The sequence below is a fragment of the Pseudonaja textilis genome, chromosome 18, assembly GCF_049901715.1.
Source record: "Pseudonaja textilis isolate UNSWEBS1 chromosome 18, rPseTex1.2, whole genome shotgun sequence".
Lineage (NCBI taxonomy): Eukaryota > Metazoa > Chordata > Lepidosauria > Squamata > Elapidae > Pseudonaja > Pseudonaja textilis.
The window spans coordinates 5,792,979-5,810,177 of NC_142007.1; the positions used below are offsets into that span (position 1 = coordinate 5,792,979).

The 17,199-nt window shown below is 48.0% G+C and overlaps 1 protein-coding gene across 1 annotated transcript; it reads right to left on the bottom strand.

Annotated features, from left to right (window-relative positions):
• Positions 1-5,308: 5,308 nt before the first annotated feature.
• SRM (spermidine synthase) lies at positions 5,309-14,362 on the bottom strand. Its single transcript, XM_026715871.2, has 8 exons — positions 14,012-14,362; positions 13,344-13,464; positions 12,340-12,432; positions 10,742-10,895; positions 9,402-9,485; positions 8,291-8,436; positions 6,879-7,001; positions 5,309-6,515 (listed from the first exon to the last, which is right to left on the bottom strand). Exons 1-8 carry the CDS (start codon positions 14,185-14,187, stop codon positions 6,498-6,500), a joined length of 915 nt encoding a protein of 304 aa, XP_026571656.2. The 5' UTR covers positions 14,188-14,362; the 3' UTR covers positions 5,309-6,497.
• Positions 14,363-17,199: the final 2,837 nt, after the last annotated feature.

Below are 17,199 nucleotides of genomic sequence, written 5' to 3' on the forward strand. Positions count from 1 at the left end.
GTTAAGCAAGGATTACCAGTAATAACAAAATTACATGGGAGAGTGCAAATATATATACAGAATATAACCGTTTAATGGCCTCTGTCCAGGCCCTATGGGGAAAGCGGGTTCTGAGGAATTTGACCAACAAATTGCAAAGATTTGCACCCTGTTAATAGGAAAAAGAAGGTATTACCCTTTTACAATCCTAAAATTTGAAAACCTTTCAGCATGTTTCCATTTCTCTTTTAAATATTCTGATCATTACCTCAAGAACTTGAGTACGTAGTTAAGTACTTTACTGCAAAGTAAAACCGGTGGGGGAAAAAAAAACCCCACCCACTTTGCTTGTTCAAAATAAAACATAACTAAAACTTTCTTTTCCGGAAGGGAAGAACTAAGGTTTATTGATGTTTTTAATGTTTTTAATTGCTTTCTATTCTTTCTTTCTTTTCTTTCTTTCTTTCTTTCTTTCTTTCTTTCTTTCTTTCTTTCTTCTTTCTTTTCTTTCATTTGTGTATGTGTTGTTGGTTTGTTTTCATTGTAAAATTAATAAAATTTATTTATAAAAAAAAGAAAAAAAGAAAATAATAATGATCGTACTTTTTTTTAGTCGCGATTGTGTTCCAGGTGACTTCTTCCTCTTTAAATACAGGCTGTTAATTCTTGCTTTGCTCCATTAAGCATCCATGATTCAGTTGAAGAAGCAAAAAAATGACGTAAAAACAAAGGTTCTTCTTTGAGTTGCTCTCTTTGGGTTCGTCTCCCAGCCCCCAGGTCCGCTGACAGCTCTTGGACAGCTGCCCCTGTGCAAGCTTTCTCACTGAAGAGAGCGATCCAGATCAGGACGTTCCAGGAAGGAACGGGCTGTTGGAGAGGAAGGTTCTACCTTGTCCCTTTTCCTAGCCATTGCCTCTCAAGTTGACCAAGACCAGAAGTTCTGACCAACCAAGGCAAGTCCTTTCACGAGGCAGAAATGAGGTAATGGCTCAAGGCAAGGAAGGGACGCCCAGCCTCTTCCTCTGCCTTGTCTCTTGAGGCCGTAATGTTCTCGAGAAGGTGCTCCACGGAAGGGATCGCCATGACCCTAGCAGCTTGTTCCTTGATCAATGAAGAATGGATTCTAAGGTCAAGATCTCTTTCTGGGTGTGGTGGCCTTGTATTGTGCTGTGCACAGCAGCAGCTTTGAGCCACGCTTTCGGACCAGGCTGGGGTGTCCGAAGCCCCCGGGGCAGCTCTGGCTTGGTACTACGTTGAGAGGCACCGCGAAATCTCCAGGACTAACATATTCTTTTCCTGACCTCAAGAGAGGATCTAGCTTGGAGTTGGGTTCATGGGTGGAAGGGCAGAGGCCAGACTCTTGAAGCCTTATCTGCCCATTCCCAAGAGATTGCAGTTAGCCTGGCAAAATTCTTGCAAATAGGTGATGAAGAATATAGAAAAAGAAACAATGGTGACCTGCTTACTCTGATGGTTCTGGCCTCCAATCATCTGGTGGCACCAAATTTAACCCCTCAGTACGGTTCCAAGTTTCCAGCCCTGTATTTAAATACAGATCAATCCGCTATGTAGTTGTTGATGTTAGGAGTGGCCTGGCGTCAACTCTTGAGACCTGGCTGCACCTGGAAATGCGGGTTGGCGTTTTTGGAGTTTTTGAAGAGTTCTAGGTATGCCTTTGGCATAGTGATGGTGTCAATATCCAGGTTGCGTACCAGGATCATTTCAGTTCTGAAAGGTTTACTGTTTATTGAATACATAGTGTAGGAATGGCGAGGTAAAACTAACTCTGAATTTCCAAGTGTTTCCAGAGTCTCACATCTCCAGATGAAGCCGTTCGTAGTCAACATCCACCACCACTATCCCTTACTCTAACGACAAGTTGAAACAAAGAGACACGTAGATGCCCATCCAAGGGGTTGGGCTGCTCCACAGTTCAACAGATGTGAGGCCAGAGGTGGTATTTCAGCCGGTTCGGACCAGTTCTGGCGTACCGGAAGCTGAATTTTTAGTAGTTTGGGGAACCGGTAAATACCACATCTGACTGGCCCCTGCCACCCGCTCATAGCTCACCCCACCCGCCAGCCCCCATCCCACCCCACCCTATATATCTTGCCTTCACCACACGGCCCAGCTAATCTCTGCGCCTCACTGTTTTTTTCACCAAAGGTAAGCATGCTGCCTGCTTGCCCTTCGTCTCAGGCCAGGCACGGGGGACGTGCCATTCCCTGGCCCTGGCCTTGTCCCGGAGCATCTGCCCAATCGCCTTTTTCCTAGGCCGGATCGGGGGAAGCTCCAGTTTGAGTCCTCTACGTCCCATCTGGAAAGCGCTGCGGCGGAGAGAAACAGCATTCAACATTCAACCACTGCTTCTCTCTGCTGCATCACTTTCCAGATGGGACTTAAGAGGGAAGCAGCGGCTCACAGCTGCTCAATTGCACAAGAGCAGCAGCGGAGAAGCAATCGCTGCCCCGGAGAGCAGAGATGGAGGGGAGACAGGCCCCCAAAAGGCTGCTCAGTCAAGTTTGCCGCGCGGTGGAAGCCAGGCGCGTACGCGAAAGCTGTGCTGTGTGAAGCCGTGCTCATGGGTGGAAGCTGTATGTGTGCACACATGCACAGAAGCCGTGTGTGCAGGCGAAAGCCACACATGCATGCACCCTCACATCTTTAGTAAGATTATTTGAAAACCACCACTGTGTGAGACTAGATGTGGTTTCAGGAGTACTTGATCCGTTTTCTCAGTGGATGTGGGCAGAAACAGGCCTTTCACTGTTTCCATTCCTTGACTTTTTCCAGGCCAGTGATGTCGTTACCATTGAGCTGCAGTGCTCAGATGGGAGGGCCTTGGTCAGAACTGAGCCCAGTAGGATTCCTTTGCCCCATTTCCCCCCCCTAAAATCTGAGTTCCCAGTGTTTGTAAGTAACGCAGAACCTCCCTCCTCCCCAGTCAGTCACTGCGCCCCTGAAGAATGTCTATTTCTTCTACTTAGAGTGAAGTGACTAAGATCAACAGCTCCCCCAGCCCAGGTCAGGAGGAGAAGGGTCGAAGCCCCCCAGGCCAAGAGTTTCATGGCTGTTCTCCAGATTTCAGAACGGAGCGATGTAGAACAGCGGCTTCTTCTTTTAAAATACCGGTTCATCTGAACCAGTACAAACCGGTAGCATACCACCACTGGTGCAGAGGCTTTTGAGATTCTGACCATTAAGAAAAAATAATAATAATAATAAAAGTTCCTACTGTGTTAGCATTAAGACTGTATCCACAAGTTGCCAAGCTAAGAACATCTCTCTCTTGAGGTAGCGGAAGCTAAAAGCAACAATGGAGATCAATTCCACGTTTCAATGGAAACCCAGGCGCCTTTTTTTTCTTCTGTACGTTCATCCTAGCGCTCTCCCTTTAAACCGGTCCAATCCATGAAGGAATTGCACTGCAAGCAACTCGAGGGGCCTCGCTCCCCTTTGCTATGGTCCAGAAAAGAAGGTCGAGAGGAGTCCAGGAGGGTCAGTGGGAACATATGGAAGGCTGGCTGGGCTCCAGACAGGCCGTGCCCAAATCATACCAGGCGTGTTTTGCAGGCACTGGAACCGTAAGTGATCTTCGAAAAGCGGGATGAGGAAACAAGACTGGTGGCTTTTTCCTTCTTCAGCCACGGGGAGTCACCCCGATAGGATGTTCCTGCAGTGACTTTCTCTATGCATCGTTTCTCCGGCAACACACGGCCTCACACTTAAAGACTCTCCCCCACTTCCATCTCTATTCCCGACCAAACCAAAGGCTGTTTTTGCCTAGTGCTAAACGTGATTACTGAATTATCCTGTTGTCTTATCTTGCACAATAGGCACACACAAAAACTAAGCATGTTCGTGCATTTAGCTTTTTCTTTTTTTGCTAATTTGATGTTATGCAAATGACTGATGTCTTTTTGGAGGGTGGGAAAAAAAAAATCCAATTCTTCCAATTCTGGGACTAGCGATCCCAGGTATGGTTTTTAGAAAAGTTAATTTCAATTCCAGTCTGATCCAAAAGGGGGCAGTACAATGTACTAATTAGCCTGCCTAGGCCAAGATCTCAACATTCAACTGTTGCAGAATGGCACCCTCTGGTGGTGATCTCACCCGTAGTAACGGGGAGTGCACCTTGATCCAGCTCAAGTCAAATATTTTTGCATTTTCAAATTGAACATGATCTGTATGTACTGAGTCCCTCAAGGCTGCGAACCATGTCTTAATCTTTCTCAAATTATTTCAGGATACCTTACCTGCTGTGTCAAGTTAATTCGGCAATTTGGTTGAAAGGCTGAATTCACTCGAAACCGCTTCTTCAAATGTCCCAAAGGTGCCTTTTTTTTCAGGCCACTGGACTTTCTTGTTTTTTTGTCTTTTGAAGACAATTCACTTCTTATCCAAGAAGCTTCTTCAGCTCTGACAGGATAGCGGGGAATGGAAAGATTTATATTCCTTGCAGACAGCTGGTCATTTGCATCCTTTTAAAGGGTTGTTGAAGCACTTGGGAGGTCTCAGAGTCAAATATTTGCTTCTTCAAATCAAATATTTGCACACTCTTAAGAAATGGAAGGTGGGATCGAAAATGATGACATTGGGAGGGTTTTTTTTGCCAGCAATACCACTCTAGTTGCACAATGAACCTTTCTCCCTTCGGTTTACAAAAACTGGGAAGAATATTTGCACCCCCGCTCCAAAATCATTTGATTAAAACACTGAAGAAAGTCAACACACACAAAAACAGGTGCATTTAAATAGTGAGGAAAATAAAAATATGCTGTTTTTGTGCAGAGAGAGAGAGAGAGAGAGAGAGAGAGAGAGATGCTATGGTGGTGCATTGGTTAGAATGGAGTATTGCAAAGTAACTCTGCCAACTGCCAGAAGTCCGATCCTGACCAGTTGCAGGTTGACTCAGCCTTCCACCCTTCCCAATCGGTAAAACGAGGACCCAGATTGTTGGGGGCAATAGGCTGACTCTGTAAACTGCTTAGACTGCTGCAAAGCATTGTGAAACAGTTGTATAACTCTTAAATGTTATTGCTTTTGCACGATCAAGGAAAAAAATAGCTTAATATGAGAGAAGAACCAACCTGTAATTTTTTTAAAAAATAATTGGTCTGTGGTTTACGTAAGATGCAACCACTTGGCCAAAAGACAGCGACTATGACAGCAGTTCTCACCCCACAGAATTCTACAAACCCCAGTATTAACGCAAAAGGCCAAAATAAGCTTATTTTGAAGCCTCCCAGTTTTGTGGGCAGAATTTTAAGTGGCTGCTGTCCTCAATTCCCACCCCCCTCAAAAAAAGAGAAAACAAAAGAGACAAGGACAATTTTAAAGATGTTTTTTTTTAAAAAAAAGGAAACAAAACCATACATACAGACATACCCTTCCAGTCTATACATAGGCACAATTTCCCCACAAGGCAGAATGAGTGACAAGGGGAACTGGCTAAAATTAGGGATTTCTTGACAGGTCACCATTCCTCCCCAGATCTTTTGGGGTACAGCCCCCCACAATTCCCAGACCTTGGCCCTTATTCTGAACCAAGACGACTGGAATCTCATCTTGGTATTTGAAAGATGGGCGTGGCTGGGTCCAAGGGCACCTGCTTTGCCATCATATGCTGGGAATTTGGCCACTTGCAGCAGAACAACCAGCTCAAGGAAAGGTATTTGCCATTTTTGCAAACCACCTGTGAAACGCCACGGTTATTATCTTCTTAAAAGTAGGGGGGACACTTCCTCACATTTGTACAAAAACGATTCTGGGAGCGAGAGTTAATTTCATTTCCAGGCTGCTTCTGCAACGGCTTAACAAAGATGCATGATTACGACAGTTAATTTGGGAGTGGTTGTGTGGAAAAGGCCCAGACTCGCTGTCGCTGGAAACTCTCCGATGATACGGACGTTTCCAGCGGCACAAACGGAAGGAGCCTCTTCTCTCGTGATGACAGGCGGGCAAAGCAGAGTTTACAGCTGGCAGGCGCTTCTCGGGTCAGTTAAAAAAAATCTAGGAAAAGGGCAAAATACCCAAACAGTAAAACCGAGGGACCTGCTTCTCCTATGGAAGACGAACATGAGGAGGATGCGATGAGAAGCGGGTGTTTGCTTTCGAAAACATCACACTGTTCGAGGGTAAGGGGATGCTGTCAAATCAGGCCCCTCTGCTGAGTTACAGGAGGAAGCATCAGAAGAAGAGCTGGAGAGAGGAAATATTCGTTAGCTATAAATACAGAGCCATGAAATCGGGGCAGTTAAAAAGGAAACGCCGGCTGGAAGGAGGGCAGAGCCTGCAACCGAAGCTTAAGTAGATATTTTGGAGTCTTGCCAGGGGCCGAACACCGAGTCCTTTTCTTTTAAATACATAATAGGAAGGGAGGCCCAGCTGGCAGAGAGGGGTTGTGCCCGGGCTTGCAGACGGGAGGGCCGAGCCATCGCCGGAGAAAATCTGCTGCTACGGTGATGCCACTTCGAGACCTCCAGAAGTTCAAACGGAAGAGGCCAAGTTGGCATTTTTTACACGGTACTCAGTGCCTAAAGGGAGAAGAGATTGGAGAGAAGGAGAAAAAAACAGCTGTTACAGGAAACTGGCCGGTAAAACATGGGAAACATTCTGCCCCGAACGAATAAAACAATCGTGCAAGTGCCTATTCAACAATTGCTTCTTCTGGGGACAGCAGGGCCGTTCTGATTTTCCCAGGCTGAACTCCTGGAGGAGGGAAGGGATGAGGTGGGAGACTGAGCCAGCCAGAAAAGGGAGAGGGGTTACGGCAACTGAATGGGCCGGTTCCAGAACCACACCGGCAATGGCAGAGACAGCGGGACCCATGCATAACTTGCAGGATTCGTCACGCTAACGTCAAACGGGGGAAGAAACATTTCCACCACTTGGTTTACCTTTCGTGCAAATTCTGGCAAGACAAAAGCCGCTCGGTGGATGTCCGAGTTGTAATACTTAAGGGTCATGTTTTCCACTTGTTCCTGAGAAAGTAGCTGGATCGGTTCCCTGAAGTTCGTGTTCTGCAGAAGATTTCACACACGGGGGGTGGGGAAAGAGAGAGAAACACCCCCCAAAAGCAACCGTGTTTATATTCGTTCACAGTCCTTGGAATCACTAAGTGCAGCTTTTTCTCTACCCAGAAATGCCAAGAAAGGAACCCCCTCCCCCACTTTTCTTCTAGAATGGGCTGTGAGCAGGCAAGGCCACACTGGACATTCAGTTGTGGGCTGCAACCTGTATAACACCTGGTTTTGTGAGCACGTGCGCCTGCAGCATTCAAAAACACGCCAATTTAAACCTAAACAGCTTATCTTCTAAGGCAGCCCTGGCAAGTAGAACAGCTGAGGCGCGGAATCAGTTGAGCTGAGAAAGACAGAAATATAGGACAGGGTGGGTGGGGCAGCTGATCGTCAGAACTACCTGTTTGCTAGAACTGGTCCAAACTGGCAGCAGCCCACTACTGTGGACATTGCATAGGAAGACTGTGATGATCCGGGGCGTGGCACAAAGGCAACACAGTCAGATAAGCAATAAGAGTCCCTTTATTAGCTCCAACTTTGCCCCCAAAGTCCTGGTTACCTTCTGGCTGGAGAAAAACGCTCCCAGGAACAGCCTTTGACTGCAGAAAATTAAGTCCAAAACATGGTCAACACAAACTGTAACTTAAAGTCCAAACCAGCCAACCTGAAGTAATTAGTTTGGCCAGGCAGGAGCAAGAATTTCAGACTTGAAGGCACAGCAAAACTCACACAGTTGGGAAGATGCCAGGAACACAGATAAGCCACGACAACACAGGGTAAAGTCATGTTTGCTCCCAGCAGCCTGTCGCACATAGCCTGCCTTTCGTATCAACTGTCTTCCCAGCTGTGGCTTATGAAGGGAATCAGGGCCCTTTCCTCCCTCGTAAGCCACACTACCCACATTGCTCTCTTGTTCTCCCTGCATGCCCTAGGATGAAGAAGAGGTGGGCCTGGTTCTTCCTCTGAACTCCTTTACTCTTGTTCTATCTGCCCCCTGCTCTGCCCAACTGGACTTTACCCTTCCCCAGCCTCCTCCACAGCCAACAGAGCTACACTCCCACTCCGTCCTCAGATTCAGACTCCGACTGGGGCATGACAAAGACCATCGAGAAGCCAGAAGCTGCGACTTGCAGCAAAAGGAGACATTTGAAGTCTCCCAAGGACGAACAAGGCCGGCGTGTGTACCTTCTTCTCCTCCCTTGCCCCAGGCCTCCGTACACAATTACATTAACTCCATTAATGCAAACTCGGAGGCAAAAAAAAACCCCAAACACCCTCTAGGTCCTTACTGGATTTTTGCTGCAAAGCATGAAGCCAATCTGGCCGCTGGGATAAGTCGGAATGGTGCAGTAGGCGTACTCAACCACCGGAAAGAGAGATTTACAGAACTGGCGCATCTCTTTAATGAGATCAAGGTGCAGCCACTGGCATTCTCCTGGTCAAGAGAAGAAGAAAAAATAAAAATAAAATAAATGGGAGAGGAAGATTTGTCCCATCTGCCTGGCTTTCTTCTCTCGAGGCTGCTCAGAATCAGAGATGCGGTTCTCCTGCAAGCCTCATCATGTTTTTTTTTCCCTTGCTTTTTTATAAAAGAGCTGCACTGAGTAATTCATGACTCAATAGACCCGTCTTTCCCAGTTCGTACGTGCCTCCGGCTCTTAAGCCAACCCCAAAGACCCGGGAATGCACACCGAGACCAGCCATAAACCAACCGGCAAAGCAAGATTTAAAAAGAAAGAAAAAAAAACCCACATTGAACGTATTTTGCAAAGGCAAACTACAGTGGTTCTCGGCTTACAACCACCAGGGAGCCCAAAATTTATGCCCCTAAGCAAGACAGCTGTTAAAATGAATGTTGCCCCATGTTACGACCTTTTCTGGCCACAGTAGCTAACGAAACTCACTGCAAGAAGTTGTTCTGTCCGCAGAGTTAACTCAACTCAGTGCGGTGAAGTTAGAAACTCGTTTGTTAAGTGAATCTGGCTCCCCCCCCCCCTTCCCAATTGGGGTTGCTTGTCAGGGGCTTGCAAATGGGGATCCCGGAACACTGCGACCGTCATAAATGTGAGTCAACTGCCTGAATTGGCACCCCCTGACCGTAGGGATGCGGCAACGGTCGTAAGCGAAAAATGGTCATAACTTTTTTTCCCCCCAGTGGGGTGGAAAGTCCAAACGGTCATTAAACGAACTGTTGTTAAGCCGAGGACTCCCTGATATTTGCAACTGACTTGGGTTAACCATACTGAGAATGCAGAGCCGGTGGGTTCAGGCTGCTTGGGAGTTGTTGTTTTTAAGGGGGATCTTAAGGCAAAATGGCAGAAAAAAACAAGGCCGAGGAAGGGGTTTAGCTCAAGCCAGGGAGAACTGGACAAGACCTGGCACTCCGGCCAGGGGAATCACCTTGGCAGCAGAGAATCCCATCTTCCCGCAGGGCGGTTTTCATCAACTGGTAGTAGGATTCTTTAAACAGGCTTTCGGCTGGACCTGGCGAGAAAGGGGGCGTCATAAGAGCACTGTAAGGTCAACGCATCAGATTAAAAACTGGGGGAGGGGATGTAGGTCCAAGTCCCCACTCGGCTTGCAATCTGCCAAGTAGTCAGAGTAACTAACTGTCTATGGAGATTCTGAGCCATCCAGTTCGTGGTTGTCCCAAAGGGGCTTTTTCCCCCCCAAGAGGCCACTTGTGATGACCCAAAGGGGCGTGGCACAAAAGCAACCAAATCACAAAAGTAGGTAAAGTCCCTTTAATACCTCCAACTTGGCCCCCAATGTCCAGTTATCATCGGCTGGAGACAAAACTCGCCCGAGAACAGTCTTTAAAGGGAAGAAATTCCATCCGAACTCAAAGTACATATAAATTATAAATAAATCCAACAGAAACCACTTGCTGCAGCAATTAACAAGACAGGGCAGGATAAGGAATTGCAGAACTCAAAAGATAACAAAACACACAACCAAATAAAACCTTGACAAACAAAGATAAATGCATGGTTTGCTTCCAGCAACTTTGCTGTGCGTAGTTGTCTTTTTCAACAGTTTTCCCAGCTGCGGCTAATGAAGGGGATCAGGGCCCTTTCCTTCCCCGTAAACCATGTAACTCACGTTGCTCCCTTCTCCGTTCCTCCCTGCATGCCCTAGGATGAAGAGGGGGTGGCCCTGGGTCTTCCTCTGAATGCCCAGCCAGATTGTGCCCTTCCCCAGTTTCTTCCACAGCTATCGCAGCCACGCTCCCACTCCCTGTCAGCTGTTTGACCCCTCACCTCAGAATCAGATTCCGACAGGGGCATGACACCAGTAGACTTCCTTTGTTTTTCTCTGAAGATGTTTCACTTCTCATCCAAGAAGCTTCTTCAGCTGCGACTGGACGGTGGGGAATAACGGAAGGATTGATGCTCCTTGCAGACAGCTGGTCATTTACGTTCTTTTAGAGAGAGCCAATAAGGCCACTTGGAGGTTTATCTGTGTTCACCCTGCGGGAACCCTCCCATTTCTTCACCATCCAGTCAGAGCTGAAGAAGCTTCTTGAACGAGAAGTGAAAAGAAAAAAACAAAGATCAGTGGCCTCTTGAAAAAAAAAAAAAAACACACCTTTGGGACAACCCAGAGTAGCTGCTTTCTCTCGACCAACTGACCTGGCAGGGTCATTGGGAGGATTAAACGGGGACAGGGAGGCTTTAAGCAAAAGCAGGAAAAAGGTGGATTGGGAAGGGTGCGGGTGGGGCCCGGCTCCCCAGACTCACCCATGGGGTCAGAGGAATCTGTGATGATCACATCAAAAGCTTCTTGGTTTTGCTTCATGAATTCAAAGCCGTCCCCAACGTGGAGCGTCAGCTTCGGGCTGGAGTAGCCCACGGCCATGCTGGGGAGGTATTTCTTAGAGGCCTGGATCACGTCCTGCAACATTTTGATTCATGCATTTTTCTACGTCCAGCAAGCATTCCAGGAGCAAGCTCAGCCCAAACTGTTGCTCGGGTTAACCGATTTGACAGGCACGGGACTCTTTTGCCAGTTGATGGAACAAAGAAAGTCTCTTTACAATCCACACCCTTTCCAGGATTTCAAGTTCAACCTTGGCCCATCGGATTGTAGCTACTACTAAGCCACAGCCCTTCTGTTGCTTACTCCTAAGGCCCTCCTTTTCACGTGGTCAGAACACAGAATTAGTTAGGAAGCCCCTCTCTGCTTTCCCAATTCACGCAGGAATTAGGCCCTGCCTGTTTCAGTTCTTCCTTCAGCCTAACAAGGACTGCGACTGCATGATATACAGGCTACTTTTCAGCTGGCCATAAATTCAGAAGTAAACAGCCTGAGAATGAGTCCCAGTAAATATCAGATTAACCAACTGCGATAGTAACTTTTACAGGAAACATAATCGGATGGCTTGCCGAGTTTCTCCTTGTTTTTCTGCCTCCCAACACCCGGGAATTAAGAGGTTGTTTGAGGACTCGGAGGGAGTAAATCCATTGCGAAAACATTCCTGCCCTGGAGTTTTGATTTTCACTGGGGGCATCTTTGGTGAAGAACATCCTGTTCCAGGCTAAAACACCACACTTTCCAAGTTGGGGCAAGCGGTGTTTTCTGCCTCCTTTTAATTTTCTCTTCCACCCAACTCTGAAAGATTCTGCTAGTTGGAATTATCCTCCCCTGATGAAATCTAACCAGGACAATGTTCCATTAAGGGAAAACCAGATACACCCTTTGTTTGGGGGACAGAGAACACAACAGTGCTCTCATCCAAACAGGGAAACTGCAAGGAAGTGGATTTCAGTGAAATATTGGAATAAAATTCCTAAGGACAATAGACCACGGCAGTCTTCGGGAATGTATACAAAACCTGAATCTTGCACAGTACTGCAAATCTAGATTTGACCAAAGGGATTGGATTGGCACATTGCTAAGAATGTTGGGAGCTTAAGTCCAAACAATTGGAAAACAGGTTTCAATCACATCCACACAACCCTGCAATTTTACAACACTGCTTCATTTTAGATTCCCATGAGTTTTAGTTCTATGTTGTAAGGTTATACGGGATCTTGGTGACAGTCGTTATTAAATCATTGTGATGTCTGGAGGAGTCCAACAGCCAGCCCTTCTTTAGAGTAGAACTCATTAAAAAGATAAGCTTTGCTACTAGAGATTAACACAACTCTCCTCTCACAATGTCTTTAGTGCTAAATATTATCTTACGCTGATCTCCGAGTGAAATAAAATACATCTAGACACATATACCTCTTTACTGGTAAAATACATCCGTGCCATTTGGAGTACCAGTGTCGGATTTTCATACAGAAGACACTAGACCAGCTCCCATAATCCAGTTTTGCAAATCAAGGCATACCTCGTCAATTTCACACTGTATCACCGACTCAACGGAAGGATGCTTGACCACTTCTCTTAAGACTCCACCATCGCCGCCACCGATAATCAGTATCTGGACAAGAAGGAGAAGGTACAGCCTCAAGCTACAAGCCAAAATTTCCATCAAAGCCTTACGTGGATTTAGAGGCCACCCCAAATCCCCAAAAGAGCTTACAGTGTTAAAAGTAGAAAAAAGACACAGACTGGATGCGTCTACCAGGAGACAAATACTTAGATGTAATCCTACAGGGCTTGGCACCCACACTCCCTCAAGGCCTGGGGGAACAGCCACGGTTCCAATCACTTTTTAAACATCCCCAAGATGGGAAACGTATGGATCTCTGGGGCGTGAGATGTTGATGCTACAGAGTGGGCATTGCAAGAGATTTTTCTCCACGAAAACTAGAAGTTTATGGAGATTCTCAGTCATGGTGATCCCAAAGGTGCTGGAAAAAAAAAAGCACCTTTGGGACATGAGGACTAGACGCATGGACATATAATTAATGATGATCGTGATTTATCACCTGTTGCTTGTATGTACACCGAGAGCTTTATGCACCGGAGACAAAACTCCTTGTGTGTCCAATCACATTCAGCCGATAAAAGAATTCTATATTCTAGACGTTCTATTAAGGATCACTGGCCAATATCTGAATGCTTTAAGTGTTTTTCCAGTGAGACGGGTCTATTGGGGCAACCAGGTCTACCCAAGTATGGGACGGAGCAAACAGCTTCTGCTTTCACCTTTAAATTTAACACTTGGATGCTTTGTTCACCCCCAAACGGGGCAGCTGTAGCCAGACAAGAAATCTCCACGTGAAAAGGCTGCTCCAGGGCAGAGCAACCCCAAAGAGAAGATGCTGGACTCCGCGCACACAAGATCACCAGGTGTGTCTGCAAAGCTTGGCCTGACACCCTCATGGTGGGGCCGCCACCGTCCCAAGCCCAGGTAGCCAACAAGCAAAGCAAAGCAAAGCCGCTCACCTTCCGAGGGTTTGGATGGCTGCACAGAGGGAGGTTGGCGATCATTTCCTGGTAGGAAAACTCATCCCTCTCCGTGCACTGGATGACTCCGTCAAGGACCAGGACGTTCCCGTAGGTTTTGCTGGGGAAGGAGAAGAGCGTGGAAGATCCCGCTCAGTTTTTAAGGCGGAAGATTCAAAAGGGAAAGAAAGATGACCTACTTATAGACTTTGGGTGACCTTTGCTGTCCCTGGAGGATAAGACTCATCTCGCCATCCAACAACACGTGGCGATTCCTGCTTTGATCAGCACTCTTTCTTTGCCCCCCCCCCCAAAAAACACCCCCCTTTCCCCACTTCTTTTCCATTTTTTCCCCACCCGGCTTCGGCTGATCCTTTATCCCCGGGGTGCCTCTCCATCCCTGGGCCAGGAAGCCTTGGAGGTTCGGCAGCACGAGCCGATTTGGGTCGGGTGCCACCCACGGGGCTCGTCTCCCTTGGGCGAAGGCTGCCTGTTGGTTGGGCCAAGGAGAGCCGTTGCATGCATGCCTGCCTGCCTGCCTGCGCGCCCGCCGCCGCTCGATCCTCGGCTTCTGGGATGGAGCGCATGGCTTCCTTTGCAGATCGCCGAGGCAGGACCCGGGACCTTGCCTTTCCCGCCCCTTGCAGACCCTTCCCAGGTGGGCTCACCTGCGGAAGACCAAGATCTCCTGGAAGAGCGAGCGCTGGCGATGCAGCACCTCCTCCACCTGCAAGGAGAGCGCCTGCCCGGGCCACAGGCTGCAGGTCTCGCGGAACCAGCCCTCCTCCACCTGCGAGGCAGCCCCTCCGGCCGCAGCGGCCTCCCCCGAAGCCCCAGCCTCCATAGCCGCCCAGCCCCGTCGGGGAAGCGCCTCCGCTCGCTGCAAAGGCGGCGCTGGACGGGCCAACCGGGGAGGGGGGGGGAGGAGGAGGAGGAGGAGGAGGAGCAGAGCGAGCTTCCCTCCCTCCCTCCCTGGGCCACTGCGGCGGCCACCTGCCACCTGTCCGCGCCGCAAGCGAACCTCGGCTTTCCCCACCCCCTTCCTCCAGGAGGCGTGGCCGCAGCCCTTCCCGAAGGGCGGGCCCAATGGGGAGCCGCGCCAACTCGGGAAGCCGGGCTCTCATTGGCCGGCCCCGCTCCGAGGCGGCGGGAGCAAAGCGAGTGAAGTTAGCAGGGTAGGTTGCGCGTTCCAGGGCTGGCCACGTGGGGCGGCGGGAAAGGCGGGCCCTGATTGGCTGGGAGAAGGCGGACGCGGAAGCGAGGGGCAGTCCCTCCACGTGGCTGACTTACAGCTGGCACCCTGGCCGGGACGTCTTTTCTTTCCTCCTCCTTTTTCTTCTTCCTCTTCCTATTCTTCTCCTCCTCCTCCTCCTCTTCTCCTTCTTCCTTTTCTTCTTCTTTTTCTCCTCCTCTTCCTCCTTCTTCCTTTTCTTCTTCTCCTTCTTCTTTTTCTCCTCCTCCTCCTCTTTCTTCCTCCTCCTCCTCCTTCCATATCCGCGTTGGCGATCACGTTGGCCATCCTAGTTTTATCCACAGCCACACAAAAAGTGTTGCCGAGTTTTGTCCAAACCGGACAAAACAAAGCCATGAAGTTCTGCTTCTGCCTGGACTTCGTTTGCCTTCAATCTTTCCCTGAAGTGTGCCTCATACGCATTCACAGGGCTGAAATATTGCAACTTTAGCTTTTTAATGGGTTTTGATGATTTCCCTCGGCTTTCCCAGGCGGCTGGATCCCCTCCTCCTTTCTGATTTTGTCAACCCAGCTAAGTATCTGGAGATTCTCCATCATCTGGGGTTGTGGTTGTCCCAAAAGTGCTTTCTTTTCCAAGAGGCCACTGGACTTTCTTTGTTTTTCTTTGAAGACGTTTTGCTTCTCATCCAAGAAGCTTCTTCAGCTCTGACTGGATGGTGAGGAATAATGGAAGGATTTATACTCCTTGCAGACAGCTGGTCATTTTGCATCCTTTTTGAGCCATTGAGGCCACTTGGAAGCTTATCTGTGTTCACCCTGAGGGAATCCTTCCCTTCCCCACCATTTAGTCAGAGCCGAAGAAGCTTCTTGGATGGGAAGTGAAACGTCTTCAAAGAAAAACAAAGGAAGTCCAGTGGACTCTTGGAAAAGAAAGCAATTTTGGGACCACCACAACCTGGATGGTGGAGAATCTCCACCTACTTTGCTCAGAGAGGTTATTTTTCGGCGTACCTGAGTTGGAACCTCCCAGGGGGTCATTCTCTGGAGCAGGGGAGGCGTCTTAAGAGTGAGACGGTGTACATCCAACTGCTTGGATTGCAGCACCCCTCTGTCTCTGCCAAAAGCCTTCCCCTCCCTAGCTTTTCTCGGGGCCTGCAGCATTGTTTCAACCCGTTTTTCTATGCAGGTGGCCCACCTTTAAATCCCTGGGAGTCTACCTCAAGAGCTTACCTGGAAAATCAACACAAGCCAGGTGGCCAGAAAGGCCCAACAGAGACTCCATTTCCTCCGGGTCTTTGCGAAAGAATAAAGTGGAACAACAACTGATGAGATTTCCTTTTACCGGTCCACAATAGAAAGCGTTCTCTCATATTGCATTACGGTGTGGTATGCTGGCTTGATAGCCGCGGATAGAAAGACATTACAGAGGGTGGTGAGCACAGGACAAAACATCCTGGGCTGTTCCCTGATACCACTAGATGACCTCGCTAGGGCTCGCTGCCTTAGAAGCATGAGGAAAATCCTCAGGGACAACTCACACCCTCTGGTCAGCACTTCTTCGCTCTTCTACCATCGGGCCAGAGCCAGCCACACCAACAGGCTGAAGAACAATTTCTACCTGTGGACTGTCAGACTCCTGAACGGGAAATAACTTTTATGTCAACATCGTATGACAGTCTTGCGGGGACGGCTGTTGTGCAACAAGGTCACATAGTATAATAAGATTGGATCTGGGTTAGGGACTTCTGTCCTCACTGTGAGTTGTGTTGGGTGCGTGTGTGCACGAAGGGAGGCTCTGCCAATCTCACTGTACACATGTTGTACTCTGACAATAAAGGTAACAATAACTTACAACAGCTTAATGACCGTTCAAAGTTGCAACCACTGAAAAAATGTGACTTTGGGAGACCATTTTTGAGATTTAACCATTTTTGCAGCTTCCCCCGTGCGATCAGAATTCAGATGCTTGGTGGCTGAGTCATCTTGATTGGCCGTTGCTGTGTCCCAAGGTCATGTGAGACCCCTTTTGTGCAAAGTCCACGGGCAGCCAGGCTACTTTTTACGCGCAAAAATTGGAAGGGTGGTTTGATTCCCGCCATGGATGAATCGGCTGCAGAAGTCGATGGGGTTTAAACAGAGAGGGCTAAACTGACCGCTTGGGTTAAAGGGGAAAAAAAAATATGACTTTTGTTTCTTCTTGGAAACCGTTTCTGGACTTTGTGCTTGAGGGGGAGAAAACAAAATTGAAACTTTGACTTTGGGTTTTACTGATTCGATAGACTTGTTGTTATAGAAATGGCTAGTTTATGCTGTTACGTAAAAGTAAAAAGCTGAGGTTTCATGTTATCTTTTTCTACAGTTGGAATTCAACATCTTTTCTTTCGTTTTCCTACAGTTTACGCTTTCCTGTTTCCCCCCATATCTCTCCTATTATTTTCTTTTGAGTTGTTCTAGTTTATATTATAAACAGATTAAAAAAAAGCAAAGTCAATGGGCAGGTCAGATTCACAACAACCAGGTTACTAACTTATCAACTGCAGGGATTCACTTAACAATGGTGGCAAGAAACGTCGTAAAATGGGGCAAAACTCACTTAACGAATTTCTCAACCACAGAAATTTTGGGCTCAGCTGTGGTTGTAACTCGAGGTCTACCTGTATATCA

Excerpts from the sequence above, each read along its gene's own strand:
- SRM (XM_026715871.2), bottom strand. The coding sequence starts at position 14,187 with ATGGAGGCTGGGGCTTCGGGGGAGGCCGCTGCGGCCGGAGGGGCTGCC. Across the intron at positions 13,465-14,011 it reads GAGATCTTGGTCTTCCGCAG|CAAAACCTACGGGAACGTCC; the intron begins GTGAGCCCACCT and ends CTCCTTCCCCAG. Across the intron at positions 8,437-9,401 it reads TGGGATTCTCTGCTGCCAAG|GAGAATGCCAGTGGCTGCAC; the intron begins GTGATTCCCCTG and ends TCTCTTGACCAG.